This window comes from Ambystoma mexicanum, chromosome 3p, assembly GCF_040938575.1.
Source record: "Ambystoma mexicanum isolate Mex_15411 chromosome 3p, UKY_AmexF1_1, whole genome shotgun sequence".
Classification (NCBI taxonomy): Eukaryota; Metazoa; Chordata; class Amphibia; order Caudata; family Ambystomatidae; genus Ambystoma; species Ambystoma mexicanum.
Genome location: NC_090925.1, coordinates 188483840 through 188505208, shown reverse-complemented (window position 1 = coordinate 188505208; position 21369 = coordinate 188483840). Strand labels below are relative to the sequence as shown.

At 46.7% G+C, this 21369-nt stretch overlaps 1 protein-coding gene across 1 annotated transcript in view; it reads right to left on the bottom strand.

Annotated features, from left to right (window-relative positions):
- LOC138580226 (centrosome-associated protein CEP250-like) overlaps positions 1 to 21369 on the bottom strand; it is a 1782457-nt gene that overhangs the window by 885736 nt on the left and 875352 nt on the right. The window contains exons 17-18 of the mRNA XM_069650593.1: positions 15502 to 15695; positions 15030 to 15157 (exon numbers count right to left, since the gene is read on the bottom strand). Of these exons, the coding sequence (XP_069506694.1) occupies positions 15030 to 15157; positions 15502 to 15695 (322 nt within the window). The remainder of the gene's footprint in view (positions 1 to 15029; positions 15158 to 15501; positions 15696 to 21369) is intronic.

Here is a 21369-nt window from a genome sequence, read left to right as displayed (position 1 = left end):
TCCCACCCCCAACCAAACACTATGCCCCATGGCCCCCTCACCCCCAACCAAACACTATGCCCCATGACACCCACCCCTCAAGCAAACACCATGCCTCATGACTCCCACCCCTCGACCAAACACTCTGCCCCATGGCTCCCACTCCCCAACCAAACACTATGCCCCATGGTACCCACCCCAACCAAACACCATGCCCATGGCTCCTACCCCTCAACCAAACACTATGCCCCATGGCCCTCAACCAAACACCATGCTCCTTGGCTCCTACCCCTCAACCAAACACTATGCCCCATGGCCCCCACTCCCCAACCAAACACTCTGCCCATGGCCCCCCAACCCTCAACCAAACACTATACCCCATGACACCCACCCCTCAAGCAAACACTATGCCCCAACTCAAAAGCATACACCATGAACCCATACAGACCAGAACCCCCCACCACCTAACTCGGCACACAAACTCACAAGCATACACCAATACACCATGCACCCATAAAAAACCCAAACCCCCCAACTCAGCACCCAAACTCACAAGCATACACCAATACACTATGCACCCATACAGACCTGAACCCCCACAGCTCCCAACTCAGCACACAAACTCACAAGCATAAACCATGTACCCATACAGACCCGCAACCACCCACCCTCCAACTCACCATACAAACTCACAAGCATACACCATGCACCCATACAGACCCCATCTCACCATACAAACTCACAAGCATGCACCCATACAGACCCGAGCCCCCCACCCCCAACTCAGCACACAAACTCAAAAGCATACACCATGCACCCATACAGACTCGACACACCCCTCACCCCCATCTCAACATACACTGCAGACTTAGAAATACAAACACCCATACAGACCCGACACACCTGCCCACCCCCGCATCTCAACATACGCTGCAGACATACAAATACAAACACCTACACAGACCCGACACCCCTCCCCACCCCCCATCTCAACATACACTGTATTATGATGTTATCTGTACCATTTTTATGTAATTCAGCCTGCTATTTTATGATTAATGTATATTATTATATCTTGCACAATCTGTAACTTTGTAAGCTTTGCATTAAACTATTTGCTGTGCCCTGCTACCCACGGGTTTGGAGCGCATTAGAGGTTAATAAACAAATAAGCAGACATACAAATACAAACACCCATACAGACCCGATACCCCCACCCCAACATCTCAACATACACTGCAGACATACAAACAACCATACAGACCCGACACCCCCCACCCCATCTCAACATACACTGCAGACATACAAATACAAACACCCATACAGACGCGACACCCCCTGACCACCGCATCTCAACATATATCAAAAAACAAAAAACACAGGACAGACCCGAGAGAGACACACAAATATACAGAGGCGCTCCCCCCTCACTTACCAGGCGTGCTGTAACGCTGGCTAGGCTTCTGGCACTACGGCTGGCGTGGGCGTGGCAAGGCTGAAATGCCTTCCGGCATCAAGCCTTACTGGCCACTCCAGCCGTAGTGCTGGCCCTCCATTGGTGCAGCACACACGCACTACGTGGCTCATATGAGCGACGTGGTGCGTGTGCACTGAACCAATGAAGGCCAGTGTTTTGTCTGGCCCGGAAGACAACAAAGACTTTCCTGATGGAGGTTGGCCGATGCTGCTTGCGGGCTGCACTCCATTAGGACATTCTTTGTTCCTCGCGGGCCAGACAAAATGGCATGGCGAGCCGCAACTGGCCTGCGGGCTGTACGTTGTGCACCCGTGCTCTAGGGGTACCTCCCCATCTGCATTCCCGGAGGAATCATGTTCACTTAGGCAGGCCTGGGAGGACCCAGACAGTGTGGCCACTAAGTGTCTCCAAGCCATCACAGTTTCCATTTCCTCACCCCCGCCCCCTATTGGCCCCTTCGTTCCACACTGCCGTTTCCGCCTCTGCCCATTTCTGAGGTCATGCCACCAGACCTCTACCTTTGGCCTATTGTTTGCTTTCCGACCCATGGTAATTCTACGCTTGGCAAGTATATAGGCCAAGTCCTTGAGTTTACTTATGCGTTTCAGTTTGCGCGGTCTAGAAAAACTCCCTACCATGTATGCCCACACAGATTCCACATCTAGCGTGATCCCCTTCCCGGTTAAGCGGTGGGCTACTTCTCCCCAGAATTTTCCAATTTCCGGACATGCACAGAACATATGTATCATCCCTGCATTTTTATGGCATCTCTGGACCCTCTCCCACAACCCATCATTCATGGGTTCCCCCGCTTCCTCTTCCCAGTCCCGTCTCAGTTGGGTCACTTCCTTTCCCACCATGGACATCAGCAATTCATAGATTCGAGAGACCTTGTGCCGCCCCACCCCCTCTGAGATATCAAATTGTTTCTATGGCTGTGTCAGGTTGCTCTTCCAACACTATTTCAGACCATGTCACTTTCACCCGCCGTACCATACATCTCCCAGCATTGCAATGCCCACCAGTTCCCAATGCATACGAATCATCTTCCTCATTGCTCGTCCCCTCCAGTCAATGCCACTAGAGGCACTTGCGGAGAACACAGGGTCGGGTTTCTCCATGGCCTGGCAAGCCTAACGCCACATCTTCCAAACCAGTTCTAACATCTTTGTGCCCTTTTAGCTCTGGTTTTGGCAGCCATATCCATTCTTTCAAAAAGAACGGAGCACATTCAGACCTCAACAATCTGGGCTCCGATGTTGAGTCTTCTGTTAACCACTTAGCCACATATTGTAATTGGCTGGCCAGCTAATAGACCTCAAAGTTGGGTAATCTTATGCCCCCTATCATACATATTCTGCAGTTTCCACAGGGCTATTCTATTCCTGGTGTTGTGCCATATGAACCCTCTGCATATACTCTGCAGTTTAACAAAGAATTGCTTGGGTATCATGTATGGTATATTCCCCAAAAAATATAACAACCTCAGCAATACTACCATCTTCAACAGTGCCACCCTCCCTACCATGGCCAGAGGGAGCTTAGCCCAGACTCTCATGCTATTCTCAATGTTTGCCACTGCCTTCTCTGTGTTATGTTTATATTCAGCCTCCACTGTCTGATAGTTATCAATCCCCAGGTATCTAAAGGTTCTGGTCTCCCATGGTATTTGTAATACTGGTAAGTTTTCTCACGGAATCCCTTTATATCTCCCCAAGGGGAATATTCACGACTTCTTAGGGTTAACTGTAATGCCAGAGAGCAACGCAAATCGCTCCATTACTTCTAAGATATATTGCAGGTTCTCCTCCGGATACCTCAAGTATAACAGCATATTATCGGCATACATTGATATTAAATGTGGCCCTCCTTTTGTTTAGATTCCCACCTCCTCGTATTGTTGTCTCAGATATATCCAAAGGGTTCTAATGCGAGGATAAACAGCATCAGGGACCAAAGGCAACCCTGTCTGGTGCCCCTACCGAGTTGCCATCTCTCTGAAAGGATTGCTCCCGTCTTGACTCTGGCTAGTGGCGTACTGTACAGCAGTTTCACCCACTTCAGCTACCCGGGCCCTATTCCGTATTCTTTTAAGGCTGCCATCAGCCAAGGCCATTTGACAGAATTGAAGGCCTTCACTGTGTCTAATGAGACAATTGCAACTTCTTGCGAGTCCCCTTCTGTTTGCACTATGACCCGGTGGAGTTAGTAAATAACCGGTCTTAGTCTACTTGCCAACACAGCCTTGTGTATCTTGCTGTCCAGGTTCAGCATGGATAGCGGTCTATACGACCCACAGTCCGTGCTCGGTTTGTTAGGTTTGAGAAGCAGAATAATAATTGCACCTCTCAGGGATTCCGGTAGTATCCCTATTTCTAACACTTCATTCAACATTTTTAGTAGCGGGGGGAGCACTTCCATTTTATACGTTTTATAGAACTCACTGGGGAGTCCGTCCGTTGCCGGAGCCTTACTAGTAGGTAATAGCTTAACTACTGCCTCTAGTTCCTCCAATGTGATTGGGGCCTCTAGGTTCTCTCTCTCTCTCTCCTCAGTACACAGTTTAGGTAAACCAATATCCTCTAGTGTTTCCATCATCCTGCTCCATTCACTTCCTTCAACATCTTCATAAAGTGGTTGATAGAAATCAAGGAACCACCTGTTCACGCCCTCTTGGGTATCAAGTATCTGTCCATTTCCCCCTTTATTGCTCTGATCATTGGTCTGGGTGTCTAATTTTTATATAAACATGCTAGCAACCTCCCCGGCTTGTCCCCACCAGCGTGCTGCCTCTCCACGTATTTCTTGTAATTTAAGTTGCAGAATCTCTCCCAGTGCCCTCCACACTCTTGATGCACTTGGCTTATGGTTTCAGCATCCTCAAGGGAGTTATCTCCTCTCCACATAATTGCCTCTAATTTCGTCTCTGCCTTTTGCAACTCCTGCATTATGCCTCCTTGCAACCCTTTAGACTTAGATACAGCTGCTCCCCTCCCCACCACCTTAAATGCCTCCCCCAGAGTGCCAGCCGATTCTACGCTTCCAGTGTTCTTTTTGATGTATTCTACAATTTCCTTTCTCATGTCCTCCCTGAACACTGTGTCTTTCAATGCTTCGGCTCTAAGCCGCCACGTTGGGATCCTAGCTCTAGGAGGAGAGTATTGCCATGTAAAGATCAGTAGCGAGTGGTCTGAGAGGACCCTCACTTTGTATTCCGACCGCACTAGCTCCCCCGTCAGCTCTAGGGTACCAAACATATAACTTAGCCGAGTGTATAAGTTTTGATGGGGCCGAGTAGTGAGAATACTGTCTTTCATGTGGATGGTGTAGCCTCCATATATCTTCCAGATGAAAGTCTGCCAACAGGGTCCTCAAGGTTTTGGCTGCAGGGGTGGGTTTGTGTAACTTCCTGTCTGATCTGTCCACCCTGGGATCCAGCGTGCAATAAAAGTCACCTCCCAATATCACTGCACCTCTGAGGTACGTGCTAACTTTACTATATAAGGTCTTGAAATAGGCCACAGTATCTTGGTTCGGGGCATATGTATTAATGACACACAGCTCTCTATTTTCTATCAGTCCCAGTATCGCCACCATTCTCCCATCTGATTCCACAGTGGATTGTAATAAATGAAAGGGGACATGTGGTGCTATTCATGTAATCACCCCTCGGGCGTATGCAGAATACGTTGCCCCTATGATGGTCCCCTTCCATTTCTTCCTTATCACATCCTGTTTTTCTTTTGTGAGGTGGGTTCCTTGTAATAGGGCAATATCTATCCACTGCCTCCTTAGATACATCATGATCTAATTCCTCTTCAAATAACTATTGAGCCCCCTGACATTCCAGGTTGCTCTCTTAAGGTCTCCCATCTCTCATCCATACCCAGTCCCGCCTCCGTCCTCCCTTGTCTCCCCCCCTCCAACCCAACCCCAACTGTTGTTCTTCTCCCACCCTCCCTCTAACTCCCCAAACTTGTTGCCCAGCTCCATCCCTGGATCTAAGGCTCTCCTGCATCTAGCACTTTTCTAGGTATAACCGATACTCTGTTCTCAGCAGGGAGATACCGCCCTAAACAGTATCCCAACTAAACTACACGGGGTCTCCTGGTATAATGCCTCCTGCTACGCGCTGACTACATGCATAATTCAGAACTGTATAAGCTGACCTATTGGTGTTCTATGCAATCTACTATAATCCAGTCCCAGTGTCACTGTATGTGCCGTACTTATCTCACAAAAAGGCTTCTTATGCATCAGTTCGGCACATGCATTTTTCCAGTTCATTCCATGGTCTCCCTCTCCTTCTGATCGTCCTCTCTCGTCGGGTAGTTCCTGGAGTCCAACCATGCGGTCACATCCTCTGGTGATTCGAAAAACAAAGCTTTATTCTTCAGGAGCACCTTCATTTTCGCCGGATACAGCAGCATGTATCTGTAGCCTGCTTCACGCATTCTCCTTTTCACTGCAACATAGTTCAGGCGTTGTCTCTGCACCATGAGTGTATAGTCCGGATACGCAGTGATGGTTGCTGACGTTCTGCTTATCGTTCCCTCTTTGTGGAAGTGCTCCAGGACCTTCTCCCTGTCTTTATAGTTTAAAATCTTATCAATGATGGGCCGCGGTGGGGCTCCCGGTGGTGGCCTCCTCGACTGAGCCCAGTGCGTTCTCTCCACTGCGAACCCTTGGCTCAGCAGTCCACCCGAAATCTCGTGCAGCAACATGTTTTCAACATAGTTGTCGGGTCAGCTCCCTCCTCTCCCTCCGGAAGCCCTATTATTCGCACATTGCTTCTTCAGGCCTGTCCCTTACGCCTCTTCTGCTCTGTTCTCCAGATTGCGCATCTGTTGTTGCAACACGTGAATTTCCTTTGCATTAGTTGTGCACATGCTTGTGTGCCATTCACCTCCTTTTCTAGTGTTCCTGTGCGCTCTGCTAGTGACCATACATCTTGTCGCAATAGGTTTACATCTATGCTCACTGTGTCAATTTTGGATTCCAGCACTGTCCTCAGGTCCGATATTGCTGTGCCCATCTTATTTTCCCATGATTTCTTTAGTTCAGCAATAGCGTCCAGTATCTGTTGGTTGTGGAGTACCATCTGCTCAGATTCGTAAGTGCCTTGTCCTTTCCCACTGATCGCCTCAGACACTTGTGGTGATTTGGCAAAAGATTGTTTTGCCTTGACTCTGGCCAATTTGGATGCCATTTCCACTTGCACAAAGGGTCTCAAGTCAGTTTTCGCCCCAAAATCTGGGGCTCCTCGTTATTGTGGGCGCACCTTCCTAGTTCAGGGGATGTCCGCCCCCAGCCTGATCTTACTGATTGTGTTGGTGCGCTTGTGGTCCACCCTGCCACAGGGCTCACTCGCCTCCAAGGGGACCCCCTGCAGTCCCATATGTCTACCTGGCCTAGTTCGTTGCTTCAGGGCGGTGAGTATTCCGTTATGACCTGCACCATAATGTTGGTGTTCAGTGCTGCATCTGCGCAGATCTTTGGGTCCTTCTCAGCATAATGAGTTAACAAAGTGTCTTGTGCTCATGTCTTCCACCGTTATTAAAGCACTGCTGTTATCATGCCTCTATCAGGCTTAGACCCCTTCACAATAGTGGCAGTAACATTGCCTGCATCCCTACCCTTACAGGGATTTTTACTTATTTTAGTGTCACTCGGACGTGTCAGCCAATGTTACCTCTCCCTGGAGCATAACTACGTTCCCATCAGACCCCTGCGCTGGCTGCACTCGCATGCTTGTGACAATGTATCCTATTTTCGTCAATTTCGTTACTCCTTACAGCTTCTGACAGTGCCCGTTGCATCTATGGAGCGCTGCCCGCTCCTTTGGGTCTCGCACACCAGCTTATAAATTGCCTCTCACCGTTCAACTCCGAGGCACGCAGGCGATGTGCTCATACTCTCTTGCAGAATGCCTGTGTGTGCGGATGTTACCGGCACAGGCCTCTGATCCACCCCCCGCCCCCGTGTCTCTCCCCGGTGCACCCTCCCGATCCTGCGCCAACAGCGAGGGGCCGCCTACCCGCAACTCTACCCGGCTGGGTCCTTGATTTGTTCCAGTCTATCTCGGCTGCCTTCCGACGCGCTGTCCTTCTAGGGGTGCCGCCACTACAGTCCCGGCCTCCGTCCACTGCTCCGTGCAGGGTGAGATGGTTGTGAAGACCGTGCTCACTATGTGTGCCCGAAGAGCAGTTCTCTGTCGCGCGGACCCAGGCAGAAGCCTTTTGCATTCCCCAGTGTATCAGACAGTGCCTTTGAAGTCCGGGTCTGCCATTTTGTTTCCTTTGTTCGTTCTCATCCGCAACTCGCAAAGTTCTAGAACTCCTGATCCTTCGTCATAATGCACATGAGAGTTTCAATTTATATGCAGTACACCTTCCGACGTCCTAGCCCCCAGTTCCAGGGGTCACAAGCTTCATTCAGCATATATTAAAATGAGGATCAGTCACGGATCGGCAGGAGCTTCCCAGGAAGGACGTCCTACTCCATGGCTAGTTAGCCGCGCCCCCCACAATGATCAAAGTTTAATCACTTAAATTCAGTGCTACATTACATTGAACTGCTTCATAAACAAAACTTCGGTTAACCTTCACCTCACAATCACTTAAGCACACACGACCAGTCTTCCATCGGTTTTCTTCAGTTTTAGTATTCAATTAGTGTGATTCAAAGTGTTAACTCTTACACAAGTACTATTAAAGGATTTCACTCATACGCGAGTGCTACTTTTGTGGCATTCTATTGTCTGACTATTAACGGTTGGGATACTACTGCTTTCACTTGCACACAAGTGATTCTCCTTGCCTACTGTTGCCTGCCTTTGTTCGTGCAAGGGATCAGAAGGCTCAGTAACACACACCAGCTTCCGTCTTCACTCCATTCGTGTGCTGCAGGACTAACTACTTCTGGCTTCTTTTGAACATACACACTTCCTCAGAGAAGGCGTCTTTGTTCCTGCCATGCAGTCACAGAGATTGCCTTGCTCCTGGGACCCTCGGCTGCACACCAACTTCCAGCCATGGTCTCCGACACGCTTCCTCCTGTGCAGTCTCTGCAATCGGGTTCACATGGGGAAAAGCAGTCTTGCTTCATGCTTCTGCTGCACAACCTCTGCACTTCAGATTCAGGGAGAAAGGACCCTCTCAGGGCCGGCAGCTGAAATCTGCTTCACAATGGTCCCGGCGCACTCTCTTTCCACCAACTTCTGTTTGGACTGTCAACAACGTGCTGTCCTTCTGCTGCTGCCAACGTTGCTACTGCTCCAGCTCAACCTCCAGATAATGGCCTGCACCAAAGACTCTCTGTCTCCCTCAGGTGTGGGTCATTATGCTTAACAAGCTGATTAATCCTGCAACATTGTTCTTGAGCCCTCTTCCTCATCCCAGTACTTGGGGAATTATGGGACATGAAGTCCCAACCAACAAAATTAGGCATTTTAGTCATCTTTCTACTTTTGAATGTAGTTTGTTTTCCTACATGTATTTAAGGAAAGATCACAAGAATTCACTGGAAAAGCCCTTATTTATAGGTTTCCTTTCACTGCACTTCTGGCTTTGGAGTTCATAGAAGTCTCAGACGGTCTTACGGTCTTACCTTTCTTAGAATGTTTAGGTATTTCATATTAACTTTACACACATCAAATACTGACGGCTCTAATGGCTGATAGGCTGAAACCCATGATACATAAATTGGTGCACTTAGACCAGTCGGGATACATTGCACATAGAAATATCACATGCAATTTGAGACGATTGCACCAAGTAATAGACCCGACCCAAGACAGCGCCCAGCCTATGGTAGTAGCCTCGCTCGACGCATTCAAAGTCTTTGATTCGGTCAGATGGCCATGGTTACTAGCGGTTTTGGTATAGGCCCCCCATATATTAGATGGGTAAAGTTATTATACAGCAACCCGGTAGCTAGGGTGAAGACGGGCGCCATAATATCAGAACAATGGGAACTAAGTAAGGGGTCCAGACAGGGCTGTTCTTGTTCTCCAATGTTTATACTGGCCTTAGAGCGGCTGGCAGTGTACCTACGGAAGGAGTATCATGAGGCTGGCATTAATATACGGGGTAATTCACACCTGATCTCCCTATATGTGGACAATATGCTTCTCTAGCCACAATAACTGCAGACTAATTTTCAAGACGTACTGGATATGCTGGCGCGATACGCAGAATTGTCGGGGATCACTATTAATCCACAGAAGTCCAGCTCATTCGCCCTAGCTGGGTACAGTAGATGTCCCCGGGAAGCTCTCCGGTATTACTGATCAAATGGGAAACCAGTAACATTTAGATATCTAGGAGGAGATATTTTCCAAAATCCTACAGAAGAACACCAGCAGAATACAGCTAAAGCCGTCAATAAAATAGAAAACTATGAAATTCGGGAGCCAAATTGCCACTTTCACTAATGGGGAGGGCCGGGTTGTTGAAAACGGTGGTGCTCCTGAGGTTGCAGAATTATTTCACGAACGTCCCATACAATCTAACTAGAGCCTTCTTCAAGAAGCTGAATATCGTTTTCCGAAGATTCATATGGAACAACCTCAGGTGTAGACTAGCGCTAGAAATACTGCAAAGGCTGCACGAAGGAGGAGGGATAAAAGTGCCGGACTTCGAGCAGTATTTTGTGGCGTGCCAGCTGCAGTTTGCCACGCATTGGTTATCTGATGAACAGGATCAAGATACAGAGTTACTACAACCGGCTTGTACCCCGTTCTTCCTGAGAGGCCTCCTTTACTGTTAAAACTAGGTATTGTGATGTGGCAAAGGGCCTGCCGATTTCTGGGCAGAGATGCACCTTATTCACCCCCGATCGCACAGGTGACACGTGGGAGCGAGGAAACTCTGCTTAGGCTGAAAGTTTGGAAATACTGGGAGCCTAGAGGGGTGGTTACGCTGGGTGATATATTGTAAGAAGTGAGACTGAAGACCTTTAGCGAGATAACTGCAGAATCAGAAGTCAGTGCAGGGCAACATATAACCCACACCTCACTTCTACACGGGCTAAAACTGCAATGGCCAACAGGGGGAGGAGTCTTGGTTGAGGATCGAATGATAGAAACAGTATATGATATCTCTGAAGGGTGACACGCAGTATCAAGATTATATGAGACGCTGATGGTAAAGCCAAATGGCAATCTGATACTGATAAAACAACGTTGGGAAGTAGACCTGGGAGAAAAATTGTCAGATGAAGCTTGGAGTAGGATAATGGGGTATCATATGAAAGTGTCTAGAAAGGCAAAACTACAGTGGATACAATATGTCAACCACAGAGCATATTTAACGCTGGGAAATATTGCAAAATTTAGTACGGTGACAACACAAACTTGCCTGAAATGTGCCTGGTCAATGTAGACCAGATACATATGTTCTTAGCCTGTGCTGAAATATGCTCAGTTTAGGAAGAAGTATCCCAAACACTAGCCGAGATTGGCCTATCGGCAGATTTGGTCACTCCCAAGGCATGCCTATTAGGCAGTTTCCCAAGACCCAAGCAGACAAAACACGTTAGCAAATGCGAGACTTTGCGTACATTTTAGCAAAACGTAGGATTGCAATTGGGTGGAAAGCACAGAGGGGCCCAGCGACAAATGCATGATTAAGAGATCTCCAGAAATGGGCAGTGGCAGAGAAAGCTGTATGGCAGGAGGCATCCCGAAAAGGCTAGGAGGAACAAAACATGATTCTGACATCTTGGAAACACATGATACAGGAACTAGCGCCCTCTGCACAGGAGGACACACAGACACATGTACCATCAGAAATAACGGTATGCGATCTTGCTGAGGAGTTCAAGCAGATGAACTTGCATCACGGGAGGATATAACAGGTGGAATAGGCGGGGGCAGTTGGGAATGTTTGACAGATGAATAATGGGTTCCATCATTGGATAATGTTTATTGAGTCTGTATGTTATAATGATAAAATTAATACAACTTATTTAAAAAAAACTTTACTCCCATCAGGAGGCTCAATGTGTGGTTTATATGCATCATAACGACAATAAGCCATTAAATGCCTTGGTATCTGTAAAGGGCTCTTCCCTTTTAAAGACAAATGCCATGTCTCAAACCACAGGATCTCCTCACCACCCTGAGCCTCGTCTCCTCCCATGTGACCCTCCCGCAGAGCAACACCCCCTAGGTCAGAATAAAGAAGCATCAGCCATCTGGTAGGAGTCTTTATGCAAGGGTTTAGTGAGGGATCTGTAGGATTCATATACTATAAGGTGAATGTTTAACACTGTATTATGTGCTCAAGTACTTATTTGAATTAATACAGACGTATCCGTTTGAGAAATGAAATGTGTATTTTGTTTAGTACACCACATGGTTCATCTTTCTATGGATAATGTGTGGACAAATGTTGTAAGGTAGTCTTGTCATTGATGTCACTGGCCTGGAGTGCTTGCTGTCAGAAAGTTGATGCATGGATGCAGCTCAGGAGAATGTTGTGTGGATGAGTGAGTGAATGTTCTGAGAGAGTCAGTTGGGGGCCTGAGATGGGAATGAGAAGATGGCTGGTGGGTGTGCTCTGTAACTATGTCCTGTCCATGTACCACTGTATATACACAAGAGAAACTGGTTGATGTATACTTGTACATATGTACAATAAAGACATACTGGATCAAATATGATGGCTCCACAGCAGGTCTGTGTTTGGATGTTCTGAGCCCAACTATCTATACATCTTTATTTACAATAACAAATTGTATGTTTGAGTCAGCATATTACACCTTTATGAAAGTTAAATCTTGTGGCTTTGGCATGCTACATCCCTTTAAAAGAGTCTTGGCTCCCTTTTTGGTCGGGAATGTTAGCCGCTTGCCCTCGCCTTAGGCTTAGTGGTTGTACAAAAACCTCCTAACCAGCTGGGATTGTTCGTACCTTCAACTGAACCATACAAGCTGCAACCAGCACACCTTCACCGTGCCCACGCTTCAGCGGCTAGTCTTTTATATGGCTCAGTACTTGCCTATAGCATGTTGTCTTCACCACTGGAACGTTCGCTGAAGAACCAGAAGCCAGTGGGTGCCACTGGTGTACTTGGACTTTTCCAAATCCCAAAGTTTTGGCAGTAAGCAACTGGGAACCACAGGAGATTGCCAAGATAAGTAGTGAACTATGCACGTGGGCCTTAACTCTTCACATTTTTAAAACTTGGGGAGCAAAAGAATAAAGGACCAACAGTCTACTTAATGAGAAGTTGATCCTTCCCTCCTATTGATTCCTACGGCACAGCAAGTCCTGGCCAAGCAAATACATGACCTGCTTTACCTGTAGCCAAACTTGGTACTCAAAGTACCCTTTGACATTTGGTGCTGCTTGTGACCCATCAGATAGGGTCACAGACTGAAACAATGAAAAACTTTCATATGAAATGTTTATCTACCTGTAACGTTCACTACATCACTTTCAGTATTATTTTCTTACCCATCTTTGTGCAGACTCGCTTTTTAAATTTAACATGTATTATAGTGTATCTAACATTGCCCCATTCTCTTTCTGAGAGTTGCCCTTGATTGTTCCTTGACATTTACCACTGAACTAAAAAAGTCATGCAGAACTACAAAGGAAACACTGTTGCCTAACTGTAGGCCAGTCTATCATCTCCTTATTGAAGTTGAGAAACTGTCCCAATTCCAGCCCTTGCAAAAAGTAAAAAGACTCAGAGCACCTTGACATTTAAAGGAGAGTGCATTGTGCCAGTTTGGCCAGAATATCTGACAGGGGTATCCCTTGAGTACAGGTAGGGCCATGAATGTACCATGGTTTTAATAAATATGAAGATGCAGACCTAGGATGGCAAAGTTACTTAGATGTCCTATGTGTTTCCCTTTTTGCCAACTGATGTAGCCCCTGGTATTTGCTGGTTTCCTGACCTATTTTGTTAACAGTGAGACTTTTTGTAAAGCCTTGATGAAGGCTGCAGTTTATGTTTAAGCCATAAGTGTAAGAGAGGAGAGGTCCTGTAAAAGCACCCCATTTTGTCCCTGGGTGTGTCCGTGTTACAGGATGGTGGCTGAAATATACCATTACTTTGCACTGTGACATGGCATTGTGATCTGGTCACTTTCTATGTGGTCCTTGTAGTTTGTTTCATGGTAGCAACAGGCCTTTTTTTCAATTTTCCCTATTTGAGCTCCGATTCAGAGGTCATAAAGGGCTCTTTGTGAACAGAATTCAGCTTGGGCTTGGTGAGGGTCTGCCAGACCCCCCTCGATCCAAATCCCTGTGTGTGTGCACCCATCAAATAAGAATGATGCTGGCATTGCCAGACTGGAAATCCACCAAATGTTTGAAAGGTGCATGAGATGCGATTGGAGGTTTGAGAACAACACAGAGCCTGTATGTGCGAGTGTGTATAATTCGAGACACTGAGCCATCCTCAATACTACTACCTGGAGTTTGTTCCCACAGAAACACGCAAATAGAAGTGGGAGTCACTGCTACTCTCCTGGAACGTAAATGGTACTGTTGCTGTTCAAAAAAGTAACTCATCAGACTGGACCTCTACACTGGTCCTCCTTTAAAAGGAACTTCCTGTGTCTTGTCTTGTAGTCCTTTCGCTCGACTGGAGTTTCTTTGGACCTGTAATGAAGGGTCAGTGTTGGGATACTGTGCTGCTGTTCTTTGGTCCACCGATGCAAAGGCCATCGTCACTGAGTCATCTGAACTTGTACGCATCATTCATTCTACCTGTCTCTTCCCGGGGATGGAGAACCTAAACAGTGACCCGTAGAAGCCTGACAGCTTAACTCACCCATGCATCTTCGTCCCCAAGACCGTATCTTTGGAGTCTTTACACTCAGACGTCATTGCTGGCTCCTAGCTCCTCCTTTCGACTTTCCCAGGCACAGGAACCATAACTGTGTCTGCACCTGAACCTTTGGAACACCTCTGCGATCTTCCCTCGAAGGGCCTCCGGTTGTCAAACCTGGTTCTGGATCTTTGGTGGAGTCCCTCGTTGTCACATGCTGGAAGGTTGCCTCCTCTGCATCTCTCATTACAAACGTGTACTTACCTTCTTCCTTAGAACTTGGCAGCCCCAATTGATTTTGTCCCATTAAACTCTGCAACAAATCCAACATTACCAAAGTACATACATTTGCGTATCTACCTGTACAATTTTATTGAATGCTCGCTTAGATAGTTGTCTATGTGTTTAATGCCCAGTATTCAATGCCATCTCATACTGGGAAGGACAATTGTATTATTTAAGAATAAGGCAGAAGTATCAATACATTCTCCCGATGTCGGAAATCCCAATCAACTGCACATCTTCATTGCCTTCATGTTCAGTTGTCTGTCCACCCCAATCATGAGACATTATTTCCATCTATGCTATCTAGAGGCCTACTGTCCAACAATGAAGGAGATGCACGTACCCCACTCACTCATGCCTTCTAAGTCACACAAGAGAGGAAAGGACTTTACCCATCTCAGTGAAACAAGAGCTCCCATGGTTCTATACACAATTGGCAGCCACTATTCCCGGCAAAACTCCCCTGTTACTGAAATGACAGCTCTCCAATGAACTCTCACCTTGTATGACCTCTTTAGCTTGATTGGCTGTTTGGATGGTTGTCTCTAGCTGACTCCGGATGATCTCAAGCAGGGACACCTGCTCTTGGGCTTGAAATAGATTGGTCTCCAGCGACTCCTTTGCTGATCTTTGGAGAGGCAATGAAGGGGAAGGGGGCAACCACAAGAGAGAAACAGGGAAAAAGATAGCAATTAATAAACAGAGAGTGAAGATCAAGCTGTTAAAAGACAGGAAAGAAAGAGAATGGGAGCCAGAGTGTGGAAGAATAACCATAACAAGGAAAAGGGTGACAGTCAAGTGAAATAAAATAAATGATCATGGGAAACGAGGAGGGAAATGCTGCTGGAAATAGAAAAAAGGAGACAATTAGAGGACAAGCGTGAAAAGAGGTAAAAGCAGCAAGAACAATGGACAAAGAAAGACAGAAGAAAAAGAGGGTAGAAGCCCAGACGAGTCTCCCCTCTATCCTACCTAATGCGCCCAAGCTGCTCCTCAAGGCTCTTCCGTTCCCGCTCCACCGATCCCAGCTGCACCTCCAGTCGGGCCCGTTCCCGGGCTTCTGCTTCCTGCAGTCGCGACAACTTCTCTAGTGCCACGGTGCGGCATGCCAATTCCTGCTGTGACTGTTCCAGCTGCAGGCTGCAGGCCTCCTGCTGTCTGCACACCTGTAAAACAGAAAAGGTAGGAAAGGACTAATAACTTTACACCCGTGAAGTGCTGATGCTCACGTAAATGTTTTAATTGATGAACAAAAATACTATTTCAACAATATAATAAAAACAATTCTTAACAAGTCAGCATAGCAGTTGTAAGTGGCAGTTTTGGCAGATCGGGCTAATGGGCGAGGAGGTGAGGTGCTAACGTAGCTGGTGCCAGCTGACCTGGATATCTGGGCATCTTGGGAGAACCACACCAAAGCACTGAGACATTCGTTCTTGCCTTGAAGTCATGAGTTGTGGTTATCACAACATATACTTATTAGAATGAGAACAAAGCATATACTGTTTTCCAAAACAACTGAGTCATATTCTCACCATCAACTGTCTGTTGTGAGCATTGCAGTTGCTTTTTTATCTAGGTTACTTTTTCAGCTTCGGCCAGCACTTTCTGGGCATAGATCTCTCTTTAATTCCTCCTGTCTGTCGCCTCAATATTAATTGTCCTGTTTTAATTTGGGCAGGCAACCAGGAGAACTTGAGGCTTATGTGATGGATTGTGGAATTCAGTCACTTCTCCCCAGGGGAGAGCCTTTCCCCAAGAGGCTTTTGAGAAACCTGAGGGCCTCCTCGCATCTACTCCCCATTGGTCTTCTCAGATGGCCAGGGAAAGGCCAGTGCTGTTGGATCCTGACCGTGAAGGGGGGATGCGAGGGAGGATCATCTGGGCAGAGGGCCCTTGGGGGTTGGGGATGAGATTTACCCAGACGAGACATGGTATCCCGCGTTTCCATTTCAGGAAGAACTCTATCCCAGAGGCAGTTATGGGTTATTGCTATCCCTGTCCCACTGACCAAGCAACCGCCAGGCGATATTACCAATCTAGAAACATCAAAAAGAGGGTGAAGAAGAGGGTTAAGGGCGAGATAGGTGAGACATGGTATCCCAGTTTCCGTTCCGAAAACCAACCTAACCCTCCACCGGACTTTATGGGCTATTGAAAAATATCTCCCCTCATTTTCCCATATTTTACCTATGACCGTACCAGGTTGAGGAAGAGGCGACTATGAGTAGTGAACACTAGTAACTAATGTCACCACTCTAGTACTGAGACGAGGAAGATGCCTGCAGAGTACTGTGAAGTTCAGTCATGCTCCTCCAACTATAGCCAGGCAAGTCCAATTGAGCGTTCACACCTGCAACCTGACAAGTGGTTGCAGGTTTATAAAAGGAGAGGAAAAGAGTACCAGGGAGAGAACAGCACGGAGCCCTTTCTGTGAGGAGGCATCCGTGGTGGGTCCTGAAAGGATGTCAGGATGCAGGCAGACTTGTGGAGCCCAGGGTGGGTTGGGCCGCTAGACTTCCATAGGTGTGGGAGACACTTTGGTCAGGAAAGAGCAGCTGGAACTGTGGACAAAGGAGATGGAAGAAATGTTGCCATCAGCATCCGCGGAAGCAAAGCAGAGTTGCTGGCGTGGGGCTCGCAGTTACCGGCAAGCCAACTAGTGAAGCAGACCTGAAGCAACGCAGCTGCCTGAAAGGAATTCCGAGTACAGGGGAATGTCACTCAAAGCCGGGGAGCTCCTAGGGGCAATGTGTAAATGAGAAATGCTGTATGAACCAAATACAATGACGAATGAGATGAGAAGTACAGATTGAAATAAACCCTAAGCCACAGGATAAATAAGAATTAAGGGGCAAAGTCAAATCACGAATATTGAATGCTGAATTGAATGAAACCTTTATTGGCAAGGCTACGAGCTGATGAAAGTAAAATATTAAACTGCCCATTTGAAAGCATTATACAAAATAAGTGTGCAAGTATGAAAGAGAATGACAGAAAGGTGGTGTAACAAATAAGACCACCACAAAGTGAACTTTATGAATGAATTACAGTGCGGCAAGGCCAAAGACTGGCAGAGGATTTGTGACACATTGTGGCAAAGCCAAGAGGCTACCCAGGAAAAGCTAAGACAGTGTAAATCTGCACATAATGCCAAGAGACCGACAAGAATTTAAGTGAATGTGAATCTGTACACAAATGCGCCTAGACCAGGGAACGCTCAATTGTGAAAGTCAAAGACACTGTAAAACAAAGCACAAAGGAGCACTTTAAGTTAACTGTTAGTGCAATCCAGAAGGAGTGTCAAGTTGACCTGAAATTGTGCTGAATCTTAAAACTAAGACTGAAACAAAGTAATAGTTGAAACATTGGTGTCTTGTGGAAGGGAACCCTAAGGCCTTATGAACTGCAATATTGTCTTGAGGATGGAGCCCTCAAGACCCTAATCTTTTGCACTGTGTTGTCTTGAACTTGGGATGGGATCCCCAAGGATTTGTGGAACTGTTTGAACTTGGGAAAGGTAATCATGAAACTTTGGTGGAACCTGCTTGAACTTGGGGAAGGGGAGTTGAAAAGGAAGCTAGAAGCTGGAAGAACCTCAGCACTTTGTGTTGATCACCATTTCTTTTATTATTGACATTCCTACACATTGTTTAGCATCAGTTGCAAGGGCAAGGATAGGGTTTGGATGCAGACAGACTTAAGTTGAACTTTCTGACTCAGACTTTCCTTAATTTCGTTCAGGTAGGGAAATCCCACCGCAGCATAGGGCAAGTCTGACCTTCAACCATCCTGACATTTGATATAATAAACCCTTTTATTTTGAACTTTGAATCTGTTGTCTGTGTCTTGCTTCATGCTTCACGATGCCTTAACAGGCTAGAGAGGTGAGCTCGCTATGCGATTCCCTACCTAGGGGTAGAGGTAAGCAGTACCTCGCCGGAGGAGACATCCCCAACCCCTTTTGGGGACAAGGACTCCCATGCTGATGAGTAACTCCCTAAATCACACATCTATCATTCATCACTAATATCCCCTACCCGAAGGAGACCAGAACAAGCTGTTTGTTATTGCCATATTGAAAATCTAAGCCAAAATTGAAAGTGTTGGTTTAATACTGAGAAGAAGAAGATCATGCATGTATTACAGAGTACTCAAACAATAGAGAAGGAGAACTTTGACGCTCCACCGGGGACGACGCAGCAATGCGCCATAAATAAAGGAGGAGGAATCCTGAATGAGAGAGAAGACCGGGAGTTTCAAGTCAGCTGTGTGAGGAGAGCCAAAGGAGACAGCGACTTTCAGTACCCAAAATCGGAGGGAAGCTGGCGTGGAAACGCTGCACGGGGAAGAAACTAAGTGAGAGGAACTGAGGAAAGGAAACCTCAGAGTGAGCCTAGAACAAGTTGATGGTGTGACCGAGAGTTGGTGGACTGGGGAGTCAACAACGACGGCAAAACCACTTTCCTGACTGCACGACGGAATGGGTGCAACGAATGAGAGAAATAAGGCCGAAAGCAAGAAGGCAAACGGACACACCGAAGAAAGTTCCTATCCTGAACGCAGGCCCAGTGACGCTGATACTGGAAGAAAAAGCTAACAGGAAAGGCAGGAGACCTGGGAGGGATACCGAGAATAATTCACAAAATCATACTCATCCCAGTGAGGACCTTATATTGAAGTTACAGAAGAAGAGTGAGAACCTTTGTGAGAACGTGCATACTCATCTTAGTAAAGATGGAATCACAGAGAAAGCTAGGAATCATTATGGGGATAATGATAATTGTTCTAGTAAGGACTGAACATTAGTGAAAGACGGGATTAATTACTGGAACATTCATACTTGTCCCAGTAAAACCCAAGAGGTGGAGGAAAGCGCCAATTACTACTGGAACAATCATACTCGTCCCATTAAAAACCCAGAGGTGGCAATAAGTATGTAATGTTACTGGAACCCTAATACTTGTTCCAGTAAATATCAGTGGTGGAGAAGAGTGAGAAACATTCTGACAATATTTGTAACTGGCCCAACCAGGATAAAGAATGGACACTGAGTAGAGAAAAAGTGACAAGTATACTAAATAAGGAAAGAGGAGAAGAAAAATATCGGAAGGGGAAAGTAAAGCATCAAGGACACGGTAGAGAAAGTGAAGAGCACATATGTGAACTATATGAACTGATCAAAGTAGATGCCAAGAACTACCTATGATTACGTTACTAAAAGGAAATTGCTGCAAAGCAGACCACATGAGAAGGGAGTCATTATCCTGTGCCTTAGTTTTGATAGTGGCAAGGACAGGTTAGATTAGTTTTGGACAGACGACTGATTCCCATTTTGGACTCACCATTGACTGACGAGCACCCTGGTTATATTCAACAACACTTGCCACCTGTGCCAGACCTTATTACACTCAAAAAAAACAAATAAACAATCCCATTGAATTAACAAATTTCATTGATCAGAACTTTTAATATACAGCCAACATGTGTTTCGACCAATGTTGTGGTAATCTTCAGGGCTTTATAATCACCAAATCCTGCTCAGGTCTTTAGTACCTTCAACAACCCCTTACTGGTGAAGCCAATATTCAGTGCTATTAAGTTGTAATTTAATTTTGGCTTCACCGGGGGTGCAGTCATTCTGAGCCCATCCCTGCACTCTGTAAAGTGGTCTAAACTGGGTTATTCTGGTTTTCAGCCGTAATTATCGCCAACACACTTCCTTTGTAGGTGGCCCAGCATATTTGTTTATTATTTTAAGGTCAGCCTTATTGACTGGTAGACAAACCCTTTCTGTGCTGCCCTATAGTGAGCTTAAAGCATTGGCATAGGCCAGCCTGTGTGAATGCATTATCTGTGTGAGAACATGGACATACTTCAGATTCTTACCCGAATTGCTGCAGGACTGCTGCTAAATGGGCTGCTTCCGAGGGCCTGGTTAGGGCATACTGGTTGGACTCTGGCTACTTTGTCCATGCTCATTATCTTTTAAGGCTGCTAGAAGTCCATTGAGGGATCTTCCTTATCTCGACCCCGCCTCCCAGCCAACTTTGATTGTTGGACTGGCTATTCCATCTTGGGACTCAGTACTGGCAGGTGGAGTGCTTCCTACCTGCAAAGTCCACCTGGACTAAACAGCTTGAGGTATGGAGTCTCCCTGGCCTGAATGAGTAGTGGGTTGCTTCTACTGTGCCCAGTCTTGGGCTTTTCCGGGTCACCTCCAACTGTTGCTCCCATCCAGGGACCATTTTCTGCTGGCTGGCTGCCCCCTCTAGGTGACCTCCGGTCTCCTGGTATCTTCTCAGTCGGTGATGCTTCTGTATGGAGGATCGTCGTCCTGGGTTCCAGGGTAATTCCTCCTTTCAGTTGTCTTGGTTGCCACAGTTCAAGTTACTTGGTATGGAAAAACATCTCCAGATTTATAAAACAAACCCCATACTTAGCAACTTCTCCCACCGTTCCTGGGCTGCATTTGCAGGGACTGGCACTGTGAGTACTTGACATTAGATTCAATGCTCTTGATCTATTCACTGGAGTCATCAGTGGTGAGGAGTGGTGTTTTGCAGGCCCTCTCATTGTGTATAAACATTGACTGGCATGGGCTGTAAACCAGTGCTGATTTCATCCCTCTCGCACTTGCACGATCTGAATGGCACAAGGCCTAGTAAGATCGTTTGTCTTGTCCTCCCTCTATCTCCATTTGCCCCCTGTGTCTGGTCATGCCTAGAAACACTTGTGTACAGGCACATTATAAATGACTTGTATCATATCCCTCTCTGATGGCTGGAGTCTGGAACCTGCAGCTCTTATTTTGGGCCCCTTCCAGTGTGGGTTGCTTCT